Consider the following 25,839-nt stretch of genomic DNA (forward strand, 5'->3'; position numbering starts at 1 on the left):
AGTAAACATGTACATTCTAAAAGCCATATTACTTATTAAAAGACTGCAACCCAACATTTGTTCCAATTTGTATCAGTATAATACCAGGAAAAAAGAAAAATTTTACATTAAGAGCCACAGAACAACACTCTATGAAAAGGGTCCGCAATATGCAGGTTTAAAGATAGCCAATGCACTGCCCAGTAAAGTTATGACCCCACTCACAATGAAGCTTAAATTTCATCTAAATAAATTCCTGTTACAAAATCAATTTTTCCGCATTAAAAGAATACCATACTTACATGCAGAATACAAAGTGCTTCGAAAAAATATGTAAATAGTGTTAAGCAAACCATTTTACTAGTAATTTAATCATTTTGTTAATCAATTATGTATTCAGAAGAATGTATTATTGTGCTATGTATCAAGAACTGTAACCTGTTTTCATACATATGCAATTAATCATTTGATGTTGAATAAAGTACTATTATTATTATTATTATTATTATTATTATTAACCTTGAAGAGTAACCACAGGTCACATGGAATACCAAGGTATCGTTGCCCAAATCATTTCTGAAACCCCGCCATGTTTCATTCTCGGAATGTAAATTCAGCTAAAGTTGGAAACTGTGTGAAATGGGACTCACCTGACCAAATGACTTTCACCCACTGGTCCACAGTCTAGTTTTATGGCTTTGGCACCACATTTTTCTGTTACTGGCATTTGCATCACTGAAGTGTGATTTTGGAACCCCAGTTAGCCCTGCAATTTCCAGGTTATGGGGCCACGTTTGTGCTGTTTTGGTGCCGGCAAGGTTTGCGAGTGTGACATCCAGTACTACAGGGATTTTTGCAGCTGTCGTTTCCTTATTTTTCATCACAGTCCCCTTCAATGAACATCTGTCACAATCATTCAGCACACACATTTTTGTCCATGTTGTGACATAGCAATGCTTTCCCTGTATGCAATATAAGTCTTTGATATGGTACCACTTGAAACACCAAACACCTCATGTTCCTAGGTGACCAAAGCACCCACCATATGAGCACCAATAATGTGCCCAGGTTTGACTTCACTTTACTCTAACATAATGCACACAACTACACAGAACACTGCTCTGACCACAGCTAACACTTACAATGTATTAGGGACATTGTGTACATGCCAATAATTGTCAAATACAAACAGCAAAATTCATAGGTTTTCCTAGCATCTGTATTTATATTCAAGCAAGCATTTCTCATTGTGCTTCCATAATTTTGTCCAGCCCCTGTACTTCTGTACCTTTCTTAGTAAAGGAACATTTGAAGATGGAGTTATTTCAGTTTTCTGTCTGTTCTCTTCCATTTTAATACTATATTAATCAATGAGAGACAGGATGGAAAATTTTTGATAAAATCTTTGATATCCTAGCTTGCTGTAGGCTCCACACTTATCTCTTCTTATGAATGTACATGAAATTATATAATGTAGATATTACTTGTCATCTTTCCAAAATGTGTCAATCTTTCTCTGATAACATGTTTCGTCAGTATTTGAAGTGGTGAAAACTTCTTGAGATCGCCTAATGAGAGACAAAGACTGTACAATATTCAAGGACTCTACATGCAATTATCTGTGGTTTCAACATGAGAACACTTACAAATTGAGATAAATTTTCTTCCAAATTTCAGAATAGTAACACATTTGTCTTGAGATAAATTTTCTTCCAAATTTCAGAATAGTAACACATTTGTCTGCTTGCCGTAGATGATACAATGTTGTATTCATGAACAATAAGTCATGTCTTTGGAAACTTAACAGAAATAAATTCTTGATGATGTAAACATGGAACCTTATGTCAAGGCATAGGGCCCGTCATAAAATAATGGAACTCAGAGGTTTCAGTAAAAAAAGCAGCTCTAACACAGTTAACATATGCACAATGTATTCTGACAGTTGGAGCGTAACTGTTAAAAGAAATAAATTCTTACTATAATGGGCATGCATGATTTGGATTATGACTGTGAGAACCATCTGACAAAATATAAAAGACAGCAATATACCCCTTTTATAATAAGAAAAATGTAGTCTGTGTCAAGTGCACACACATAAAATACAGAAACACTGTGTTTTGGGAGTTGTCAAAACACCTGAGGAGCAACAACTCACAAGAGATAGAAGCAAGGGCATAAACTAGACAGTAAAATCATGCTCTCAAGATAGGTGAAATAAGTAAAGTAGCATTTTTCAGGAAATCAGAGGGCACACGGGGTGAGAGAGAAAGGATACAGCTACTAGGAGAGATACCAGACAGACACCCTCAACCTCCAATCAAAGTAATCACCCTCCCTCCACAAGGAGGGCAGAGACTGGCAAATGGCATCAGAGACAGAGACAGAGGGCAAAGTTGTCTTCACATCAGGTCATTTCACTTTTAAATGGAAGTCTGCGAGGCAGAGGCTGTTCTGTCCATTGTGTCTGTCAAGGACTTAAGTACTGTTGCTGCTGGTGCCGCTGGGTCGACAGACTGAGTACTTCACTGCAAGTGGGCAGAACAGTGATACACTATCACGGTCTCCAATTTTAGATTCATCACTCTCCCATGAAGGTACCCAAATTTACGATGGAGTGTGTTTTATTTCAATAACCTCTTAGTAATCTATATGCTTTGAAATAAGTTATTTTCTTAGGTGTTTTCTTCTCCTGCTGAGATTCCCTATCAGGCAGGTCAAAGTCTCTTAATCCTTTGGTTTATGTGCCAAGGATGTGATAACAGTGAAAAATCCCTATGTTAAAGTATCTGCGAATAGATACTCACTGAAATTTCATAAAGAGATGGGAGACCGCTAATGAGGTCAGAAACACCAGAGATGCTGATGCCAGTTTCACCAATGTCGAGCCAGTGCAGGCTCCGCATTTGCAGCAGCGCAGGCACTGCCCGGTCAGTGACGGCCTCTGCCCATGCCAAGTGGAGCTCTGCGAGCATTGGGCAGTTTTGGGCCAGGGCAGCCACCAGCAGGTCAGAGCCGCTCTCACGCAGGTCCACAGACACTAGCGTCCGCAGGCCTGGGAGGCACTCCGGCAACCACGCATCTGGGCGGAGCGCTCCTTGTAGCCCAAGTCGCTGTACAGTTTATAGAAATCTGATGTTAAATTCCAAATAAAATGCAGCCATCCCAAATGCAAAAATAACATCAGACAACAAGATCTGTAACCACATGGATTTATGAAGGTATTCATTTCAATAAAACAATTTTTAGTAAAGTATCCCAAAATATGTGTCCTAAATATTAAAGTAAAAATGTGGATTGCTAAAAGATTAGACAAAAATTGAAGTAATGTGAATATGGGATGAAATTCATGAAATCAACATATTCACTCTGCTGAGTATCAATATTTTGAAGTTCTTGAACTTAAAAGTAACACCACATAACTTTGCTAACAAATATTTAAAAATATGGAAAGCAAGCAATCACCAAGTTGAAACTTCCTGGCAGATTAAAACTGTGTGCTGGGCCGACACTAGAACTTGGGACCTTTGCCTTTCACAGGCAAGTGCTCTACCAACTGAGCTACCCAAGCACGACTCACGCCCCATCCTCACAGCTTTACTTCTGCCAGTACCTCGTCTCCTACCTTCCAAACTTTACAGAAGCTCTTCTGCGAACCTTGCAGAACTAGCACTCCTGAAAGAAATGGTATTGCGGAGACATGGCTTACCACAGCCGGGGGGATGTTTCCAGAATGAGATTTTCACTCTGCAGCGGAGTGTGCACTGATATGAAACTTCCTGGCAGATTAAAACTGTGTGCTGGGCCGACACTCAAACTCGGGACCTTTGCCTTTCGCGGGCAAGTGCTCTACCATCTGAGCTACCCAAGCACGACTCACGCCCTGTCCTCACAGCTTTACTTCTGCCAGCATCTCGTCTCCTACCTTCCAAACTTTACAGAAGCTCTTCTGTGAACCTTGCAGAACTAGCACTCCTGAAAGAAAGGATATTGCGGAGACATGGCTTAGCCACAGCCTGGGGGATGTTTCCAGAATGAGATTTTCACTCTGCGGCGGAGTGTGCACTGATATGAAACTTCCTAGCAGATAAAAACTGTGTGCCAGGCCGAGACTTGAACTCGGGACCTTTGCCTTTCGCGGGCAAGGGGAGGGGGTTGGAGTGACGGACATATTGTAGGAGAGGTCCAAGCTGCACACAAGATAAAGGCCGACGTTTGGGGGTTGAATCCAGGTAGCATGCATTTTGAAACTGCCACTAATATCAAACCATAGTATGCAGAGCAGTGTGCTGTTAAAATAGTCTGGGCGACAGTGTCATAGTCAAGTTTTGAGCACAGATGATAGCCAATAATATTTTAATAGCTGCGACATTTTTGGCCCTGACAGTTTACATTTTACAACTTACTCATTGTTCACAATTTTACTACCCACACAGTTATGTTTTAATCTCAATATCAATTTGTAACAGTTGAATAAAATCTGAAAAATAACTTTGTTTGATGGAATGATGCTCTTTCATTCAACAATGATGCTTGTGAGGCACATATGTATAAAAGTGCTTATAACCTATTACACACAAAAAACATCACTGACAGCTTCCTTCATTAAATCTGGAAAATGTAATGTATGACCTGGCAGTGAAGCCAATCAACAATCATTTATAGACCAGTATTTCACAATTTGACAGTGCCATGAACTCCATTCCCCTTGGATACCATCTTGTGCCATGGTATCGCATATAAAAAATTTCTGGTGCATTTGAATGTGCACTCAACAAAATGTAATTCTGAAATGACATAGTTCTACTCATTAGTGACCTGTACTCACTGGTAAAAAAGTAAATAAATAAATTTTTAAAAAGTCAGGTAAAAATTATGTGAAATGATTTAGATTTATTTAAATGTAAGAAATAAAATAGATTAAAGAAACATTTACTACACTTCATTTGCTGCACATGATATCAAGCCTCATTCAAAGGTGCATCAAATGTTTTTATAATCTGTTTTATTTCTTACTTCTGGACAAATCGTTTCACAAAACATTTGACTGGTTTCTTTCTTTTTTTCATTATCAAATTGTGTTCAGAATGCATAATCTTATTGACACCTTATTTGCTTTCCTAGCCTCTCCTGTTCTTAAAATGTCCTGAATTTAGGTCTTGATTTAAAAGACACCGTTTTGTCAGTTAAATATCACACCAATGTAACTTTTTATGTGCAAAATAAATAAGCCTTGAAAAGATACATTTTTTACATTTTCTTTGTTTTCCTAGTGGCTGATGCTCTTGAAATGTACTAAATTTTGTACCTGATTCAAAGGAAGCCACATTAAAAATCAAATATTACAGCAATGCATCTTTTTTATGTACAATAACTTTTTGGACTTTTTGACACTTCACATCAGCAGGAGTTGTTCATGAAATATTTTAATTTTCCTTCAAATCCGTAATTATTATTTTGTCAATTATCTTGACTATTATCAAACAAATAAACACTTTTTCTCAGAACTACACCACATAATGGTCAATCTGATTCCCCATTTGCCCATTTCCCACTCATTGTTTGGCAATGAAAATTCAGACAGAAACCTATTGTTTAATTTCTTGGGAGTCTTGCTTTCACTCCACTCAAATGTTTGAGCAGAAATTCATGAAGAACTAGATTCAAACTTAATGCTTGTGAAACATTGCAGACTCTAGGCAAAGAAGAGTGCCATAACTGTTATGACACATCACCCAACAGTGTCAGGAAGGACAATAAAAATAAAGAAAGTGACTAAGTCGATTTCTGTTTCAGAACACAATTTTAACTAAAGATTGTATGTATATCTTAACTGGTTCCCCACTCACTGTCACACCTTCAGACCAGTCAGCTTGCGCACATTCCTGTAGAAAGTGGATGCAAGTGCTGAGGGCCACAGGGAGAGGTTCAGGTTCCATAGCTGGGGATGTAGCAGGGCCTCCAACACATCATTCATCAGCTGCCACCGTGCCTCCCCATACCCACTTTTACCAACACCCGCTTCAGCTTCTTCTCGAGTCAGATTCTGAAATGCTGCCAACAGCTGCAAATGTAAAACATCAAAAAATACTGATTATCAAATTCTCACATGTTACGCATCAACTTCAAGATGAACATTATCATAAGTAATGGCAAAAGAGCGTTGCAGCAAAGGAAACTTCATGACACTGATACATGTGTTGCCATACTACCTCAGCTAACATGTATAAGGGTTCATAGAGAGATGTGCAAGACAAAAAACACAATCTAATGATCAAACCACAAGATTACTACATATTCATTGTATGTTTTAAAATAAGATAAAGAGTGAACTATTAACATGTGTCAGCCATAGCTTACAAAAAATAAGACAGGAGGAAGGTCTCTTGTATTTCTGTACATAAACTCCTTTACACATTACCTTTAGCTATATGACAACATACATGCCTCAGCATTACGAGGCTGCTTCTACTGCAACACTGGGTTATGTACACTGAACGTTTTCCTTTTATAAAGCTGTTATTTTTTATTTTTTTTGCTATGTTTCATTATTCTAGTTTAAAGATCTGAAGGTGCCTGTCACAGTTGAAACAGTAAAATCTATGACTGTCATCTGGTTAAAAATAAATATAAGACAACAATTATATTAATCACACATTTTCAAAACAAGAATGTCATATTCAACCCCGGAATGTGGCATCCTTAGATTTCACACAAGAGTTAACAATACATAATGTTCAGTGAATTCCACAACACATTGTATCTTCCATTGAGTTTTTTTTAATATCCATCAATGTTTTTATTCCTTTCACTGTTACTGTTCATTGTCCAACACTATTTGAATGCCCTCTGAATAAGAAAGTTGGTTATACTATTCCGTTTGCAAGATTACAAAACTGAATTATTTGGAATTTCTTCTATACATATCTCCTTTGTGTTGAAACAATAATTTCAAATCCAGAAAGATAATAATTTACTCATGTTATGCAATTTTTGGATAAAATATGCAAAATTAATGATTAAAAAATTCTAGAAAAATACTGCACAACATCAAGATCAATTATTAAAATTGTAAATAGATATAGTTATGAATCTTTAATACATATTACAAGGCAGTTGGTTGTAGCAAATTTTTAGCAGGGAATCGTCCATAAATTTTAACAATGAAAATCGTTAAGCCCTTACACAGAAATTTGCATGTTTCAAAAGTAATTGTTCAAAATCAATACTTTTTATATAGAAAATAAATTGCGTATGAAAACATACATTGTCAAATAATCCCTTCATTACCATAAAACTTACTATTACACTTAAGTCCTTGTGAACCTATTACTTCTCATTCAAATTTTACAACAGTATTAATACTATTAAGTAACTAGTAATCACTGATTGTTAAATTTTTATGTAATGGCCAGTGCAAGGCCAAGCACAAGATAACTGTTAAAGTGGGCCAGTTTTTGGAGTAGCTGTTGAAGTTGTTGGTCAGATGTTAAAGTATGGAGCATGCAAGTTGTAAAAGACACAAGAAAGTACAATTATGTAACTAGTCTGAAAAGTGTACGAAGAGATGTGTATGAAGATTGAGGCAATACAAGATTACACAAGCTAGAAGCTACAGTTTTATTCTGTACATAGACATCGAGTCTATTTGATCAGATAAATATTTTTTGTAACACAAAATGCAAAATATGATTATTTTAAATAATGTGCCGCACAGTTGCAGTTATGTCTGTGACTGTAGACAGACGGAGTTATATCTGAATCTATTTCAGAATTCGCTAAGAAGAGCTATATACAGGGTGACCCAAAAGTCAATTAACATTTGAAAATTCAGTAAGTCACAGAATAATAAGACAGAGAGGTAAAAATTGTTCAAACAAATGCGTGGCTTTATGGAAACAAAAAAAAGTTCACAGAATGACCAACAGATGGCACTTCATACAATACAAAAGCAATACTTAGCACAACAACTGATGTTTAGCAAAGACAATGTTCTTCCTAACAAATGCTCTACATGCCGACCATCGTTCATTAACAATACCTGTAGACGAGGGACAATATTGTTAGCAGCAATGTACAGCTTTTCAGTAGGTATGGCAAGAAATTGCCATTGGATGTTGTCCTTTAGCATCCCTAATGGGACAGGACGATACCAGTATACTTGCAAATTCAGGTAAGCCTGTAACCAACACGGATTGAGGCCTGGGTACCTAGTAGGCCAAGTGGCAGCTTAGCATGCGATCACCAACAAACGGTGTGTGCAAGAGATCTCTCTTACATGTAGCAATACAGATTGAGTGCCATCCTGCAGAAGAGTCATACCTTCCCACAGGTGTTTATCAGCCAGGCTAGGAATTATGTGATTCTGTAATGTATGAGTGTACCTCACACCAGTCATGGTGATAGGTTAAAAAGAAGCAGCATGCATTCCATTGGAGAAAAAGGATCCGATCACAAACAATGTGGTAAATTCACACCCAACTGTGATTTTCTCATCATACAATGGGGTTTTCATGGCAGTTCTATGATTTTCAGCAGCCCAAATTCTGCAGTTGTGAGTGTCCTCATGTGGCGTCATTGGCGTGTTGCTGTTCAGCTAAATCTGTTGCCCAGTTTTTGCACACATTTTTGGTTTCAATAAAACCTCATGTCGCTTCAGGCTTGTGTGTCATATTAATAGACGTTTGAGTCATCCTGTACGTGCAATTCCTCATAGAGTATTATCCTGACGGTCAAAGGCATCTTTTGTTGTTGTTGTTGTTGTTATTGTTGTTGTAGTTGTTGTTGCCGCTGGTTTTCAATCCAAAGACTGGTTTTATACACCTTTCCGTTCATGCTACTCTATCCCGTGCAAGTATCTTCATTTCCGAATAACTACTGCCACCCACATCCTTTTGAATTTGTACTCGTCTCTTGCTCTTCCCTCTAATACCAAATTGACAATTTCTTGATGTCTCAAAATGTGTCCTATCAACTGAACCCTTCTTTTAGTCAAGTTATACCATAATTTTCTTTTCCCCCAAATTCTGTTCAGAACCCCCCTCATTAGCTATGCAATCTACCCATCAAATCTTCAGCATCCTTCTGTAGCACCATATTTCAAAACCTTTTAAGATGAAATGAACTTAATTATCATATAAAGTAGGAAGTAACAATACTTTTATGAAACACATTACATTACAAAAAATTAAAATGCAACAGCTAAAATGAGAAGAGAAAATAAACATAAATAAATGGTGCTCACCTCTTCACAAAGTTGGGCACACAGGACTGGAGGTAGGTTGCTGTACAGGAATTCATGGAGTGGCTTGAGTGATGATGGAGGCATCTTAGTCCGCTTGGGGATGAGCCTTTTGAGAATATAACCATGCTGAGAAAAGCCTGCCAGAAACTGGCGCACTCTCTGGCACACATTGGTCACCACAGCAGCCATCACCAGCTCCTGCAGGCTCTGTGGCTGCAGGCAGACCGTCATTTCCGACCCTTGCAAGAAGCACAGCAGACAACTTATTTCACAACAATATCAGCATCTTCAGCAGTTATTATAATTTTTATTTCTATTAGTATGACTTATCTGATATGTTGACGTAAAGTAAAACATCAGATATATTTTTCAAACACCAGTCTCATTAAAATAAAATAAAGTTTTAAACAAGTCATTAAACTTGCAATAAAATGCCCAAACCATTCCATGTTGCACAGCCCTTCCTCAGGTGACATGCCAGGATCCACTGGACTATGCCATACCTATTGCTGTAGCACTGACAGACTTTGCCATTAATGCCTCACCCAGTAGTATCTCCCAGTAGTGTTTTTTACCTGACAGTCTGTGAGTTTTTGCTAGATATTGTGAGATATCCTTTGCTTGCTTAAATGCTAGACTAGTACATTAGCTAGAAGTTATGAAGGTCTTGCTTGATAGACTGTGAATCTCCATGAGATATATTTGTGAATTATCTTTGTTTCCTCTGGTGAAAGACTTCAAAAATTTTAGGAATGTTATAGAGGATCTCTGCTTTCATGACTAAGCTAACTGTATTCAGAAAAATTATATAAACATTATGGGTGAAATGAGTACCCTACTTTACACTGTAATACATGTTACAATGAGTTTGCCTCTGAAGTAAAATGTTATAACTTAAGAACAGAATTTCTTTCTGTTTCTGTAACTGCATCTACTTTTTGGCAATATTCATGAGAAATACTGTATTTTTTCTTCACAAATTTCAACTAGTCACTCGTACGTTCATTTTGTCCAATATTTCCCAACAAGAGGCAGAACTTTCATGGATGTGAGAGTCAAAGTATACATTAACAAAAGATAAGCAAATCAGAGGAACTCAATTTGTATACTGTATTAATGATAAACTAATCACTACACTGCTTAACACCACGTGTGCTTATGGCAGCTAAATTTAATCAGAAAGAAAGCTGCTAATCTGAAAAAAGCTGCTGCCTTCCAAGTTATATTAGATATTTGCTGTCTATCTGCAATTGGTATTTAATGTTTACTTGATTACAGTGGTATTTTCCAATAAAAATATTTACTAACATCTGCAAGTACTGAGGCTCACAGCTTTATGATTAACACTGCTATATGGTATACAGTCACTGTAAAGAAACTTCGAAAGAAGCAGAGACTACTGCATAACAGGTGTAAAACAAAGCATAGGACTATTGATAGAGATATGCTGAATGAAAAGTGACTGGCTGCCAAGAGAGCAATATGTGACGCCTTCAATGACTATCATAGCAGATTACTGTCCAATGATCTTTCAGAAAATCCAAAGAAATTCTGGTCATGTGTAAAGGCTGTTAGTGGACCAAAGTTAGTGTCCAGTCACTTGCAAATGATACAGGAACTGAAACTGAGGATAGCAAAGCAAAAGCTGAAATGCTTAACTCCATTTTCAAATGTTCCTTTAAAAATGAAAATCTACGAGAATTGCCCAATTTAATCCTCATACCACTGGAAAGATGAATGAAATAAGTGCTAGTGACGGAGGTGTTGAGAAACAGCTGAAATCGTTAAAACTGAACAAATCTCCAGGACCCAACAGAATCCCTATCAGATTCCATACCAGTTTTGTGGTTGAGTTAGCTTCTCTCCTAAATATAACCTATTGCAGATCACTTCAACAAAAAACTGTGCCCATTAGTTGGAAAAAAGTGCAAGTCACATGTGTTTGCAAGGAGGGTAGTAGAAGGGATCCACAAAACTACTGTCCAATATACTTCACATCAACTTGTTATAGAATCTTAGAACATATTATGAGCTCAAATATCATGAGGTGTCTTGAACAGAATGACCTCTTCCTTGTCAAATACTATGAATTCCAAAAACATTGACCATATGAAACCCAATGCACTCTTCTCACATGATGTACTGAAAGCTTTGGATCAAGGCAATCTGGTAGACGCTGTATTTCTTGATTTCTGGTAAGCCTTTGACTAAGTACCACATCTATGGTTCTTGTCAAAGTACAATCATATGGCGTATCGAGTAAAATTTTTGACTGGATTGAGGTTTTTTTGGTAGTGAGGGCCCAGCATGTTATCTTGGATGGACATCGTCAGATGCAGAAGTAACTTCGGGTGTGCCCACGGAAGTGCATTGGGACCCTTGCTGTTCATGTTGTGCACAAAAAGAAATGATGCATTACAAAGGAATTATCTGAATGGGATGGATTTTGGTAGATGTGATGTACATGTACATACAAACAAATTATTACAATTTCAGAAAAAATTGATGATTTATTCAAGGCAAGAACTTCACAAATTGAGCAAGTCAATAATGCACTGGTCCACCTCTGGCCCTTATGCAAGTAGTTAGCTTGGCATTAAGTGACAGAGCTGTTGGATGTTGTTCTGAGGGATATCATGCCAAATTCTGTCCAATTGGCACATTAGATCATCAAAATCCCTATATAGTTGGAGAGCTCTGCCTATAATGTTCCAAATGTTCTCAATTGGAGAGAGATCTGGTGCTCTTGTTGCCCAATGTGAGGTTTGGCTAGTATGAAGACAAGCAGCAGAAACTCTCATTGTTTAGAGGAAGGCATTATCTTGCTGAATTGTAAGCCCTGAATGGCTTGCCATGAAGAACAACAAAAAGGGGCATAGAATATTGTTGACGTACCACTGTGCTGTAAGGGTGCCACAGATGACAAGCAAAGGAGTCCTGCAATGAAAAGAAATAGCACTCCAGGCCATCATTCCTGGCTGTCAGGCTGAATGGTAGGTAACAGTCAGGCTGGTATCCCACTGCTGCCTGGGGTGTCTCCAGACATGTCTTCAGCCTGGAATTTTATTGACTGAAGTAAAATTGTCCTCAGTGATGATTCTTGCTTTAAATGATCCCCAATGATTGGCAAAGACATGCCTGGAGAAGCCCCAAACAACAGTGGGATACCAACATTCATTCACACAAGCAAGAACACTTCGTGCACACACGACCACTATCTCCACGGCTCAGACCAGAATGCCAGTCCATGCTATCATGCTATAGGAGATGGCGGTCATGAATGCGTGAAGTATGCTTGTGTGTGTGTGTGTGTGTGTGTGTGTGTGTGTGTGTGAGAGAGAGAGAGAGAGAGAGAGAGAGAGAGAGAGAGAGAGAGAGAGAGAGAGAGAGAGATACCTTTTTTGAAGAAGGCATTGGCCGAAAGCTTACTGTGTAAATGTCTTTTCATTGTGCTCCTTTTCTGAAGAAGGCTTTAGCCAAAAGCTTATTGTGTAACTATCTTTTCGCTGTGCCTGTCTGCAACTCAATGTGTCATGTTTGTAGTGAGTAGCAACCTATCATTTCCTTATACTGTTCAGAAACAACTTCGGTAGTATTCCATTTGCTATGCAGAAAAGCTGCTTTCTTCAAATGTGAATAAATAAAAGATAACAAAGAGAGAGCCTAGCAGTATCCAATTACAAGATTAGTGCCTTACATCTGGAGCCTGTCAGCTAGTTTGTACAGGTTGAATACTGCAAAGTGACATAAATTGGACTTAACATGTGAAGTCAGCAGTACAGAAGGTAAAAGGGCGGGAGTTTGCTTGGGAAGAGAGTGATAAACTTTCCAGCATCTGCAAATGAAATTCCGAAAAGTCCTGACCAATTCTGGAGTACTGTTCCAGCATTTGGAGAACTATCAAAGATGGCATGACTGCAAACATTGAATAAATTCAAACACACCCAGCTTGGATCATAAAAGATCAGTATAACCCATAAGAAAGTGCAACATAGATGCTCAAGAAAACACTACCTCATTTAAGTCTCTTTGGCCATTTCCAAGTGACCATTATATACATATAACTCAGAAAAGCACAACTACTCAGCTCCTCCAATTGTTGAGATCACGTAAAATATTACGCATATAGACGCAATTTTTCCCATACTCTACATGCTAATGAAATAGGACAGGTGCTAATACTGGCATAAAATAACTCCTCCATGCCCTGGATAGTGGCTTGTGTGTAGGTCTAGGGAAAGAGGAAACCCAAAAGGCAATGCACAAGCCATATGAAAGGGTTGATATGTGAAACATCAGCTGGGAGCTTCCTTCAGCAGAGATAAAGTGATATGCAGACAGGAAGAAGTATACTGAAAGTACCATCGTTACATTAATAATGACAAAAACAAAAACAAAAATGATCATCAACCAAAGTTTATCTGTCAGAGAAAAGAGAGGGACAAGTGAGTAAACATTGACAATACGTCTTCCTGCAGCTGAAGGTGAAGTACATAAACACACTTTTGATCACTCCAAAGCAATTTGCCACAACATTAAAACTTTTCCCCATTCCACTGAAAAATAAATGTCAGTTTAAAACTAGCGATAATGTTCCTGATGACAATGAGTTGAGATTTCTACACTGAAGTGCAAAGAAACTGGTAAAGGCATTTGTAAATACAGAGATATGTAAACAGGCAGAAAACGGCACTATGGTCTGCAACATCTATATAAGTCAACAAGTGTCTGGGGCAGTTAGATTACTTACTGCTCGTACAAAGGCAGGTTATCAAGATTTAAGTGCATTTTAACATGGTGTTACAGTCGGCACACGAGTGATGGGACACAGCATATCCGAGGTAGTGATGAAGTGGGGATTTTCCCTTATGACCATTTCACGAGTGCACCACATCAGGAACCTGTAAAACATCAAACCTCTGACATAGGCGCAGCCACAAAAAGATCCTGCAAGAATGAAAGCAATGATGGCTGATGAGAATCGTTCAACATGTGCAGCCCTTCTGCAAATAGCTGCAGGTTTCAACGCTTGGCTATCAACAAGTGCCAGTGTGCGAAAGTGCCCTCCGCCACACACCGTTGGGTGGCTTGCGGAGTATAAATGTAGATGTAGATCATCGATATGGACTTTCAGAGACGGAGGTCCACTCGTGTACCCGCGATGACTGCATGACACAAAGCTTTACACCTTTCCTGGGCTCGTCAACACCGACTTTGGACTGTTGATGGCTGGAAACATGTTGACTTGTTGGACGAGTCAGCCTCATGAATCCATGAACTCTGCATGTCAGGAGGGGACTGTTCAAGTTGATGGTGGCTCTGGAATGGTGTGGGGCATGTGCATTTGGAGTGACATTGGACCCTGATAGGTCTAGAGACAACTCTGACACATATGTAAGCATCCTGTCTGATCACCAGCATCCATTTACATGCATTCTGCATTCTGATTGAATTGGGCAATTCCCACAAGACAATGTGACAGCCCACATGTCCAGAATTGCTACAGAGTGGCTACAGGAACACTCTTCTGTGTTTAAACACTTCCGCTGTCCACCAAACTCCCCATTATTGAGCATTTCTGGGATGCTTTGCAACATGCTATTCAGAAGAGATCTTCACCCTCTTGTACTCTTACGGATTTATAGACAGCCCTGTAGGATTCATGGTGTCAATTCCCTCCAGCACTACTTCAGACATTAGTCGAGTCTATGCCATGTTGTGTTGTGGTACTTCTGCATGCACGCAAAGGGGTCTACACAATATGAGGCAGGTGTACCAGTTTCTTTGGCTCTTCAGTGTAGTACACTCTCACATGTAGAGTGGTATCACAAGGCAGTTACTTCTTTCTGATTTGGCCTTAAGCATCAACATTTTGACCAATATTTGTATAAATGGGCTGTTTTATGTATTTTGTACTTCCATTACATAATTATTAATTCTGAAAAAGGTCAGCAGTTGAATGCAAAAACAAAGGGAGTACGCAACCAGTGATACAAATTGGAGCACTTATACAAAACTAGTCGCAGGAAAAGGAGATACCAGACTGAGACTCACTAGAAGAATACAAAGGAAACATAATTCTCTTATTAAACAATGGAAAAATCCAGGATGGAATATGAAAATATTATGAGAAGGATAGATTGCTACTGTTGAGTAAAAAAAAAAAGAAGACTCCTAAACAAGAAATCTTTCGGCAGCCCCAGAGATAGTGGTCATGTATGTGTGTTGTCTACTTCAGAAGAAGACCTTTTGGCTGAAAGCTTACTTGTTTAGCAGTCTTTTTGTTGAGTCTGTCTGAGTCACATCAACTCCACTATCTCCTTTCCCTAATTCACTTATAACAGATGTAGCTATCAAAACCATTGTTTGACTAAGTCTTGAGTATTTTTACATCAGTCTGGAATCCTACCAAGTAGCATTAGTATAGAAGATAAAGAAGATCCATGAAAGAACATAAATTTCATCAAAAGTTTGTTGAGTTGTTTGGTTTAAAAGAGGGAGGGGAAGGGACCAAACTATGAGGTTATTGGTCCCTTGTTCCCAGTAAAATAATTGCACAAGGGAAAGAAGAAAAGTAAGGAGACATACAGCACAATAATGGGAAAAAGGAAGAACCAGAAGAACAACAGAAGCATAACCAGCACTACTATGGATGCAACACTAAAAGAAAGCCACAGAAAGAAGCAAGAAACAGGGGTAAAAACAAGAGAGCAGATGACCGTGGCTGGACGAACACGAGAATAAAAAGGAAAAGCCAGCCACTTGGTGACACATTAAAACATCCATCCTAAAAGCATTAGAGTGGAGAGCACAAAGGGACGAAGGATATGTGCTGAAACTTATGTAGAATGATAAAACCCACCATCACGTACAAAACGTAAAACTAAATTAGCCGATGAAGCGTTGTCAGCTAAAATTAATGGCAATGAGTCCAGTAACTGAAGAGTCCATCGCAGGGCAGCCAAAGGAGGACAGTCACCAAGATATGGGCCACTGTCAGCCAGGCACTGCACCAACACTAAGGTGGGTCATCACGGTGCAGGAGGTAGCCGTGTGTCACCCAAGTGTAGCCAATGCCGAGTCGGCAGAGAACCACAGAGTCCCTGCGAGAGCCCGCATGGAGGACTGTTACACATTCTTAATCTGCTTAATGGCATGCAGTTTGTTGTGCATGCTGAGGCTAAGCCATTCCATCTCCCAAAACCACAAAACCTTGTGGTGTAGTACTGAATGCAGGTCAGTTACAGAGAAGCCGATCTCCATAAGCAGTTTCTGCGTAGCCTGTTTGGCCAGCCTGTCGGCAAGTTCGTTGCCTGGGATTCCGACATGACCTGGGTTCCAGACAAACACCACTGAACAACCGGACTATTCCAGGGCATAGATGGACTCCTGGATGGTCGCTACCAAAGGATGATGAGGGTAGCCCTGATCAATAGCTTGTAGGCTGCTCAAGGAGTCAGTACACAGAAGAAACAACTCCCCAGGGCATGAACAGATGTGCTCAAGAGGATGAGATATAGCCACCAGCTCAGCAGTGAAAATCTGCAGCTATCGAGCAAGGAATGCTGCTCAATATGTCCTCCATAGACATACGCGAAGCCGACGTGACCATCAGCCATTGAGCCGTCGGTGGAAACCACTTTGTGGCCTCGGTACATGTCAAGAAAAGAGAGGAAGTGGCAGCGGGTTAACTGAGTCCTTAGGGCCACGTGAAAGGTCCAGGCAAAGCCGTGGCCTAGGTGTACACCATGGAGGTGTATGTGAATGGACTTCAAGTATAGGTGGTAAAGCCAAGGACTCCAGTTCGGAAAGAAGGGATTGGACACGAACTGCAATTGGAAGCCCTGACCTGGCCTGCCAATGCGGGAGATGAACCGCCATGGATGGGAAAAGGAGACGGCTATTCGGATGCGCAGGAGAACTACGAATGTGTGCAACGTAACTGGCCAGCAGTTGTGCACACCTAACCCACAATGGGGGGCCTCTGGCCTCCATAACGACGCTGGTCACTGGACTCGTCCTAAAAGCTCCTGTCGCTAAGCAAATTCCACAGTGGTGCACTGGGTCAAATAAGCGCAACACTGAGGACGCGGCCGAATCATACACCGGACTCCCATAGTCAAAGCAGGATTGAACAAAGGCTCTGTAGAGCTGCAGCAGAGTAGAGCGACCTGCAACCCAGTTGGCGATGCTCAGGCAGCGGAGGGCATTGAGGTGGTGCCAGCACTTCTGCTTAAGCTGACGAAGGTGAGGAAGCCAAGTCAATCGGGCATCGAAAACCAGTCCTAAGAACCGATGTGTCACCACTACAGTCAGTGGATCATCATTAAGGTAAAGTTCTGGTTCTGGATGAACGGTATGACATCGACAGAAGTGCATAACAAAGGACTTTGTGGCCAAAAACTTGAAACCGTGGGCTAGATCCCATGACTGCGCTTTGTGGATGGCTCCCTGTAGGCGCCGCTCAGCTACACCACTACTGGTGGATCAGTATGAAATGCAGAAGTTGTCTGGATACAGAGAAGGTGAGATGGACAGCCCTACAGCTGCTCCTAGACTGTTAATGGCCACTAAAAATAGAGAGATACTCAATACCGAGTCCTGTGGGAACCCACTCTCCTGGATATGGGGGGAACAATGGGAGGAACCAACTTGGACACGGAAAGTACAAAGCGACAGGAAATTTTGGATGAAAATCGGGAGTGGCTCTCGGAGACCCCACTCGTATAATATGGAAAGGATATGATGTCGCCAGGTGGTGTCACACACTTTTCATAAATCAAAAAAAGACAGCAACCAGGTGTTGGCATCTGGAAAAGGCTGTTCATATGGCAGACTTGAGGGACGATTATCAGTGGTAGAGCAACCCTGGTGGAAGCCACCCTGACATGGAGCCAGTAGCCCACATGACTCCAGGACCCAACCCAACAGCTGACACACCATACGTTCCAGCAGCTTACAAAGAACGTTGGTGAGGCTGATGGGCCAATAGCTATCCACATCAAGCAGGTTTTTACTGAGTTTGAGCAGCAGAATGATGGTGCTCTCCCACCACTGCGATGGAAAGACACCATCGCACCAGAGCCAGTTGAAGATTACGAGGAGATGTCACTAGTAGTCAGATGAGAGATGTTTAATCATCTGACTGTGGATCTGATCTGGCCCAGGAGCTGTGTCGGGGCAATGTGCAAGGGCACTGAGGAGCACCCACTCTGTAAATGGGGCGTTATAGGATTCACTGTGGCATATAGTGAATGAGAGGACTTTCCTTTCCATTCGCCGCAAAGTTCTCGGCAATCACGTTTGCGTCGGTAGATAACACACGATTTATGTTACCACCGGGAACACCTGTTGGGGTCTGGTACCCAAAAACACATTTGATCTTTGCTCAGACTTGAAAAGGTGACGTATGGCACCCAATGGTCGAGACATATCTCTGCCAACACTCCTGCTTCCGTCGTCTGATAAGTTGGTGAACATGGGTGCAAAGCCATTTAAAGGCTATGAGGCGCTCCAGGGAAAGGTGTCGCTTATGCCGCTGTAGAGCTCGCCAACATTCCTTAATTGCTTCAGTGACTTCCGACAACCACTAAAAGCACTGCCTTTCGCCGGGGGCACCCTAAAGAGCGAGAGATTGTGTTTTCTGCCACAGAAACGATTGTTGTAGTCACCTGCTCAACCATCACATCGATGTTACCGTGTGGGGGACATTCAACAGTGACAGCAGAGGTGAAAGTTTCCCAGTCTGCCATGTTTACAGCCCATCTGAGCAGGTGTCTGTGGGCCAGACGCCAGGACAGTGACAGGACGATGGGGAAGTGGTCACTACCACACAGGTCATTATGTGCTCTCCAGTGGATAGATAAGAAAAGTCCTCAGCTGCAAATTGATAAATCAATAGTCAAGTGGCTACCATGAGCCACTCTGAAATGTGTGTCGGCCCCAGTATTTAAGACGCAGAGGTCAAACTGAGACATCTCTGGCTCGGCCAGTAAGCAGGGTGCCACCACACAAGGGGTTATGGGCGTTAAAATCTCCCAAAAGTAGGAAAGGTTTAGGGAGTTGATCAATCAGTGCAGTTAATACATTCAGGGATACTGCACCATCTGGAGGAAGATATATATTGCAAACAGTTATTTCCTGTGTCATCCTTTTCTGACAGCCACAGCTTCAAGAGGGGTTTGAAGGGGCACAGGTTCACTACAGACTGAGTTTAGGACATAAACGTAAACTCCACCTGACACTCGATTATAGTCACAATGGTTCCTGTAATATCCCTTATAGCCACAGAGGGCAGGGGTCCACATTGCCGGGAATCAGGTTTCCTGGAGGGCAATGCAGAAAGCAGGTGTAAAGCTTAACAGTTGCCTTAGCTCAGCCAGGCAGTGGAAAAAAGCCGCTGCAATTCCACTGGAGGATGATGTCATCGTGAGACTGGGAAGGCATGGAACATTGAATGAGGCAGTTTATGCCCCAGGGTCATCTGCTGCTACCGACCTTTTGCCTGAGCAGTCTATATCCATTGTGTCAGGGTCCAGTGAGATCCAGGTCCTCAGCAGACACCAGGAACTCCACCACATCTGCAGACTCAGAGTTGGTAGGTAGCAGTGGTGTGGGTGCCACCGCAATTCCCTTGGTCTTGGAGACCTTGTTTTTGGATTTCTCTTGCTGCTTCTTGGGTTTCCCTGGCTGGGAGGACTTCACTAATTCAGTCTCTGGGACTGAGGATGAGTGTGAAGCCCTATGACCAGCTGCTTTTTTGGGATCTTCAGCCACTGGCAGGTGTCATCTTTCCCACTAGCAGGAACCCGGGAAGGGAGTGACCCAAGAGACCCCTTCCTAGCGAGAGGAACTGAAGAAGACTTACACTTCTGTGGCTCAGGAGTGGGGACTAATATCCCTGATGATTGAGGGGGTGTTGCTCCTAAAGTAGGTGGTGCAGGAGCAACAGCAGGGAAGTGCCCCCCACCGTCAAGGGGGCAGGTGTAGTCTTCTGGTTCTGAGAGGCAACAGGAATGCAAGGAACTGATGGGGTGACAACTGTTCTCATAGCGGTAGCGTAAGAGGAGGTCATAGCCACAGGATGTAGACCCTCAAATCTCCTCTTAGCCTCAGTGTAGGTCAGTCAGTCCAGGGCCTTATATTCCACGATTTTCCTCTCTTTCTGTAAAATCTCGCAGCCTGGTGAGCAAGGTGAATGATGCTCTTCGCAGGTGACACAGATGGGAGGTGGGGCACACGGAGTACTGGGATGTGATGGACGTCCACAATCTCAACATGTGATGCTGGAAGTACAGCGGGAAGACATATGGCCGAACTTCCAGCACTTAAAGCACAGCATGGGGAGGAGGGGAGGGGGGGGGATATATGGCTTGACGTCACAGTGGCAAACCATCACCTTGACCTTCTCGGGCAATGTGGCACCCTCGAAGGCGATGAAGACACCGGTAGCAACCTGATTATCCCTCGGACCCCGATGGACATGCCGGATGAAATGAACACCTTGCCACTCCTCTAAATTGGCGTGCAGCTCGTCGTCAGACTGCAAAAGAAAGTCCCTGTGGAATATAATACCCTGGACCATATTTAAGCTCTTATGGGGTGTGATGGTAACAGAAACATCCCCCCAACTTGTCACAAGCGACTAATGCCCATGACTGGGCAGAGGATGCTGTTTTTATCAAGACTGACCCAGAGCGCATTTTGGACAAGCCCTCCACCTTCCAAAACTTGTCCTCCAAATGCTCCACAAAAAACTGAGGCTTCATGGACATGAAAGATTCCCCATCAACTCTCACACATATGAGGTACCAGGGTGAATATGTTCCACTGCCATCCTTAGCCTGGCATTCCTCCTATGGTGTGGCCAGGGAGGGGAACGATTTGGGGTCATATTTCTTAGCACTGAAATTAGACTTTGCCCGCTTAGAGACTTCATGTTGTGCCGTCCACCCTGATGCCACCCACTCTGACCAGGGACCCTCCCTACAGGTGCCACCCAGACTCAGCGAGGGCCACCTGGCAGGATGGCCATTGCCGGGAGTCCCGATGCCCCAGGGAGATGGGCATCTACTCCATGGCATATGTGGTAAGTTAACGGTGCAGGCATCAGCAGAGCAATCCCTGTGTTGTCAGGGGGCTACAACCAACAGGGCACATGGCAGCCACACCACAACGGACTGGCTACCATGCTGGATACGAGGTGCAAAGAATTCCACGGTCATCATCGGCACAGAAAATGACACTGCATACTACATGGTGGAAAATGCGCCCAGGAATGCGTCCTCGCCCACCAGATGGAGAATGAGCGGGACTGAAATGCGACAACAAGAAAGTGGGCTACAGATCTCAATGCACGATTGACATGATGAGCCGTGTAAGGTGCCCTTCCCCAATCGGCTCGCTCTGCAGGAAAATTTAGAAAGATGGAGGACAAACCCGACAGGGGACCATCACATAAAGGCCTGAACATGTGAGACTCCTTTTAGTCACCTCTTACAACAGGCAGGAATACCTTGGGCCTATTCCAATCCCCGGATACACAGGGGGGGGAAAGTTTGTTCAGTGAGTGAGTGTGTCACTGGTAGAAATTACAACAGAGGTGTTGTGGTCACAAAGAGGTCTCTACAGAGAAAATCCAAGAGCATACAATCCAAGAAAAGTCAATCAACATATTAATTCCTTCCATATACATATCACAAAAATGACCATGATGAGAAAATTAGAGAAATTCAAGCACAGGGCTTACCAACAGTCATTTTCCAAAGCACTGTTAAGCAAACAATAGCCATACCTTCATCCACACATCAATGGAGTACATATGTAAAAAAGCTTTTGTCCACAAATCAGCACAGATTTATAAAGCGAAATTCATCTTGTCCTTCTCTTGTGAGATACCTTCGAACCGTGGAGAAGTGTAACAGACAGATTCTCCAGGTAGACTATTAATGAAGGATTTCAGACAAGTGTGTAGCTCAAAGACCACTTACATAATAGAACCCAGTATGTTGCCAGGATGGCAAGTGTTCATCAGATTCGAGGGTATTATCACGAGTGACCCAGGGAAGTGTGATAGGATTGTTCTTGTTCTCTATATACTTAAGTGATCCGATGGGGAGGGTGAGCAGCAATTTGCAAATGTTTACTGATGACACTAGTGTATGAGAAAGTGTTGTTATTGAAATTGGATAATACAGGATGCCTTAAACAGAATTTCTATTTGTTGTGATGAATGCCAGCTTGTTCTAAATGTAGAAAAATGTAAGTGATGCAGGAATAGGATACACAATACTGTAATGGTGAAAGATGGTATTAGTGGTGTGCTGCTTGACACAGTCACGCTGACTAAATATTAGGTGTAAAGATGCAGAATGATATGAAATGGAACAAGCGCGTAAGGTCGGTAGTAGAGAAGGCAAATGTTTGACTTCGGTTTATTGGAAGAATTTTAGGAAAGTGTAGTCCATCTAAAAGGGGACCCCGTACAGAACACTGGCATGACTCACTCTTGAGTATTGCTCAAGGGGTTGGGATTCCCACTAAGCCAGATAAAAGAAACACATGAAACAATTTAGAGCAGTTTGCTAGATTTGTTAGCAGTGAGTTCGATTGACAAGTATTAGGAGATGCTATGTGAACTCAAATGGGAAATTCTATTGAGAAAATTTAGAGATCTGGCTGAATGTGGAACAATTCTATTGTCACAAATGTATATTTTGCTTAAGGACTGTGAAAGCAGGACAAGAGAAATTAGAGCTTGTAGAGAGGCATATGGAGAGTTGTTTTTCCTTTGCTTTATTTTCAACTGGAACAGGAAAGGGAATGACTACTAGTGGCACAGGTGTGCTCCACCATGCACAATATGGTGGCTTGCGGCGTATAGCCCATATATTACATAGATGTAGATATAAGTGTCCCTCAGTGAAACTGACTCATTTTTGGAAGAAAGGATGTGCATTATGTCATGTACAAATGTAAAGGTTACATATGAAAGTCAAGCTGTGTGAGTTACATCATTCAAGCATGTTATGTAGCACTCAGTGAATCTGACACATTTTGGGAAGAAATGACACACTTCATGCCATATACAAATTGTTGATAAACATCAGCATATGTGGTTTCCATCTTTCAATCTGTGCCCATATGGGCACTGTATAGCTACTGGCCAGTCATGCGTAACTATCTGAAAACAAGCAAAGAGTTCTATTTGGATTGTTACTGAGAAGTAACTACAGTAATATAAGAATGACACTGTCTTTGTGTATCGTCCTTGTACGCAATGTTTCCTTCTGTCCATGCGTTTATATTGCATTGTACAACCTATTTATTGGTACAGATTTAGCACACACTATGGAGTGCAGGTTTCCTGATCAATTCTTTTTCATGTCATTTCATATTTCAATATGTTGATTCAGTTTTAGTTTGATATATATTGGGCATCAAATAAATCTTCAGAATGAATTCCATTTGATGTAATATCATATATTTCAACTTTTGAGGGCTATTGTTGGTGTGGAAATGTGTAACATCAGTGTTTATAGGTTCAGCAGCTAAGCTGTCTGTTTGGACCAAGCAAGAGTTCCATCAACAATAAATTAGCTTGGCTCTGATTAGTATACTATAACATGTATGCCTTTTAATAAAATTCTCGACAGATCAACAAAAACATTTGCTTTGGAAACGTTATTCAACATCGTTACGCTCCTAATAATTCTTTTGACAATAGCTTGAAATTGTTTATTGTGTTAATTGAATCCCTTCTACCAACACATTAGTTAAATTTTACGAAAAATATTAACGTCCGGGTATCCGCATTTACTTTAAAAAAAATAAATAAATAAATAAAAAAGGTTCTCTCCCGTTGCGACCACTTTCTACATCTGCATCTTTGAGGCAGTATCAAATTAAAACAATATTATAACAATATTTGCTTTTTCGCGGAGCTGTAATAATTATTCGAAACGAAAACCAAAGAGCAACAATGTGTACATATTAGCAGTCTCTAAACACGAGTTCCAATTCTTCAAAGATATATTGTTCGCTAGTAATTTCCGTGTTAGGACAAGGAGGAATGTATATACAACATTAAAGTTCTGATGTAGAACATTGATTTTTCCCACGGAGAATAGTAGCTTCGCTACGTGCATTGTAGAAGTTTCGTCTGAGCCAGAAACCAAGTTGGACTAGACCGCAAAATAAGGCTTATCGCTATCTTCAGATCCTCGTTTACACCCGCCGACGACGACCATTAAAAGGGCATTAGATGAGACGCTGAACCAATGAACAACCGGAAAAAACCAACGCAAACTCAGATCTTGGAAGACTGAAACCACGTACTTCATATCAAACAATAAAGGAAAAAATGTTAAACAAAACTCTGACTACTTTAGTACCATTTTCAACCATCATTTGTACTTTCGCAGTAACAACTGTTTAGTAACAGTAGGTAAATGTTCTCTCACCGGTAGTCCTTTTCGTATAATTACAAATCAACCTGTTTGGCACCAGCAGCTTTTCATTCCCTCTACTAGGTAGCACGCATTGCGAGTCATTCTGGTTCTTACGCAACAAATTCATGTTTATTCATTAACGTCAAAGCGTTAGACAGATAAGTTAAAACTAGTTTGCCTAGCGATGCTTTCATCCATTCAATAGACCCTGTTGCTTCTCAAATACGCTGACATATTGGTTTTACGTGTGTGTGTGTGTGTGTGTGTGTGTGTGTGTGTGTGTTTCATATTCTGCCACATTTTTTAACGTTTGTAAACACTACTGAACATAAAATCCTTTTGTTTTTCTTGTTTTGGGAAGTATTTCGACGTCACATCAAGAGCAAGGTCGCTAGGGGTGTGCGCGCTATAGTACAGCCGATTTCAAGAATACGCAGTGGCAAGGTTCGTAAGAGTGTGGCGGTTTGATGTGTTAGTATGTGAATCAAGAAACAGAAAATGCATGACAGAATGGCCCAAATGCGAGATCTTACTTCGCTACAAAGGGAACGCATCAATGTATTTACCTGTGCGCCAGCTCATGGAGTTAAGATCGCTCCCCCCTTTACGTGGGATACCTTCAACAGTATTAAACTGTTAGTCTTTGTTTCTTGGGGTTTACATATAGTTCTGCCGGCAAAGCAAACTGACTGTAAAAATTATTCTCATTACTTTATGTTACGAAATCTAATGTTTAATGGCCACTCAAAGCAGGCCTACTGTGCAATTAGAGTAGTAGTAAAAAATTTAAATGTCAAAATATTGCTAACTGGCATTTTTTGTGTCTTGTCAAAAGCATTTGCTTCTGCATTTACAGGAACCTCCCCAAAGAAGCTCAAATATTGCGGTATCAGAGGTTTTTTCATTCTTCTTGTTACAACATACAGTGTCACGTTTGGGAACCAAGGAAAGGTGCACAACAATAGGGAATACCTAGACCAGATAAACCTCAGGGATCAATAGAGGGTCCACTTTTATGATTTGCAATCATATATGAAATGAGAAGAAATGATTTTCTTTGCTACGTAAGTATTACAGTCAAGCCTAACAGATAAAGTTCAACACTTTAAAACACAAACCAAATTTTCTGGAAAATTTACAACTGGTTCTCTGCAAATGTACTGTCACTGA

General features: G+C 41.0%; 2 protein-coding genes across 3 annotated transcripts in view; one reads left to right on the top strand and one right to left on the bottom strand.

Annotated features, from left to right (window-relative positions):
• Positions 1-25,839, bottom strand: part of LOC126419086 (uncharacterized) — a 91,686-nt gene that overhangs the window by 56,566 nt on the left and 9,281 nt on the right. The window contains exons 1-4 of one of the 2 annotated variants that reach the window (XM_050086174.1): positions 24,682-24,817; positions 9,221-9,459; positions 5,834-6,040; positions 2,784-3,089 (exon numbers count right to left, since the gene is read on the bottom strand). In XM_050086174.1, the coding sequence (XP_049942131.1) occupies positions 2,784-3,089; positions 5,834-6,040; positions 9,221-9,459; positions 24,682-24,796 (867 nt within the window). In that variant the 5' untranslated portion in view covers positions 24,797-24,817. Of the gene's footprint in view, positions 1-2,783; positions 3,090-5,833; positions 6,041-9,220; positions 9,460-24,681; positions 24,818-25,839 lie in introns of those variants that run through there. The other variant, XM_050086175.1, reaches the window with a different exon arrangement.
• LOC126419088 (cell cycle checkpoint protein RAD1-like) overlaps positions 25,140-25,839 on the top strand; it is a 114,592-nt gene continuing 113,892 nt past the window's right edge. Inside the window, exons 1-2 of the mRNA XM_050086181.1 lie at positions 25,140-25,304; positions 25,526-25,733. Of these exons, the coding sequence (XP_049942138.1) occupies positions 25,707-25,733 (27 nt within the window). The 5' untranslated portion in view covers positions 25,140-25,304; positions 25,526-25,706. The remainder of the gene's footprint in view (positions 25,305-25,525; positions 25,734-25,839) is intronic.

Source organism: Schistocerca serialis, chromosome 9, assembly GCF_023864345.2.
Source record: "Schistocerca serialis cubense isolate TAMUIC-IGC-003099 chromosome 9, iqSchSeri2.2, whole genome shotgun sequence".
Taxonomy (NCBI): domain Eukaryota; kingdom Metazoa; phylum Arthropoda; class Insecta; order Orthoptera; family Acrididae; genus Schistocerca; species Schistocerca serialis.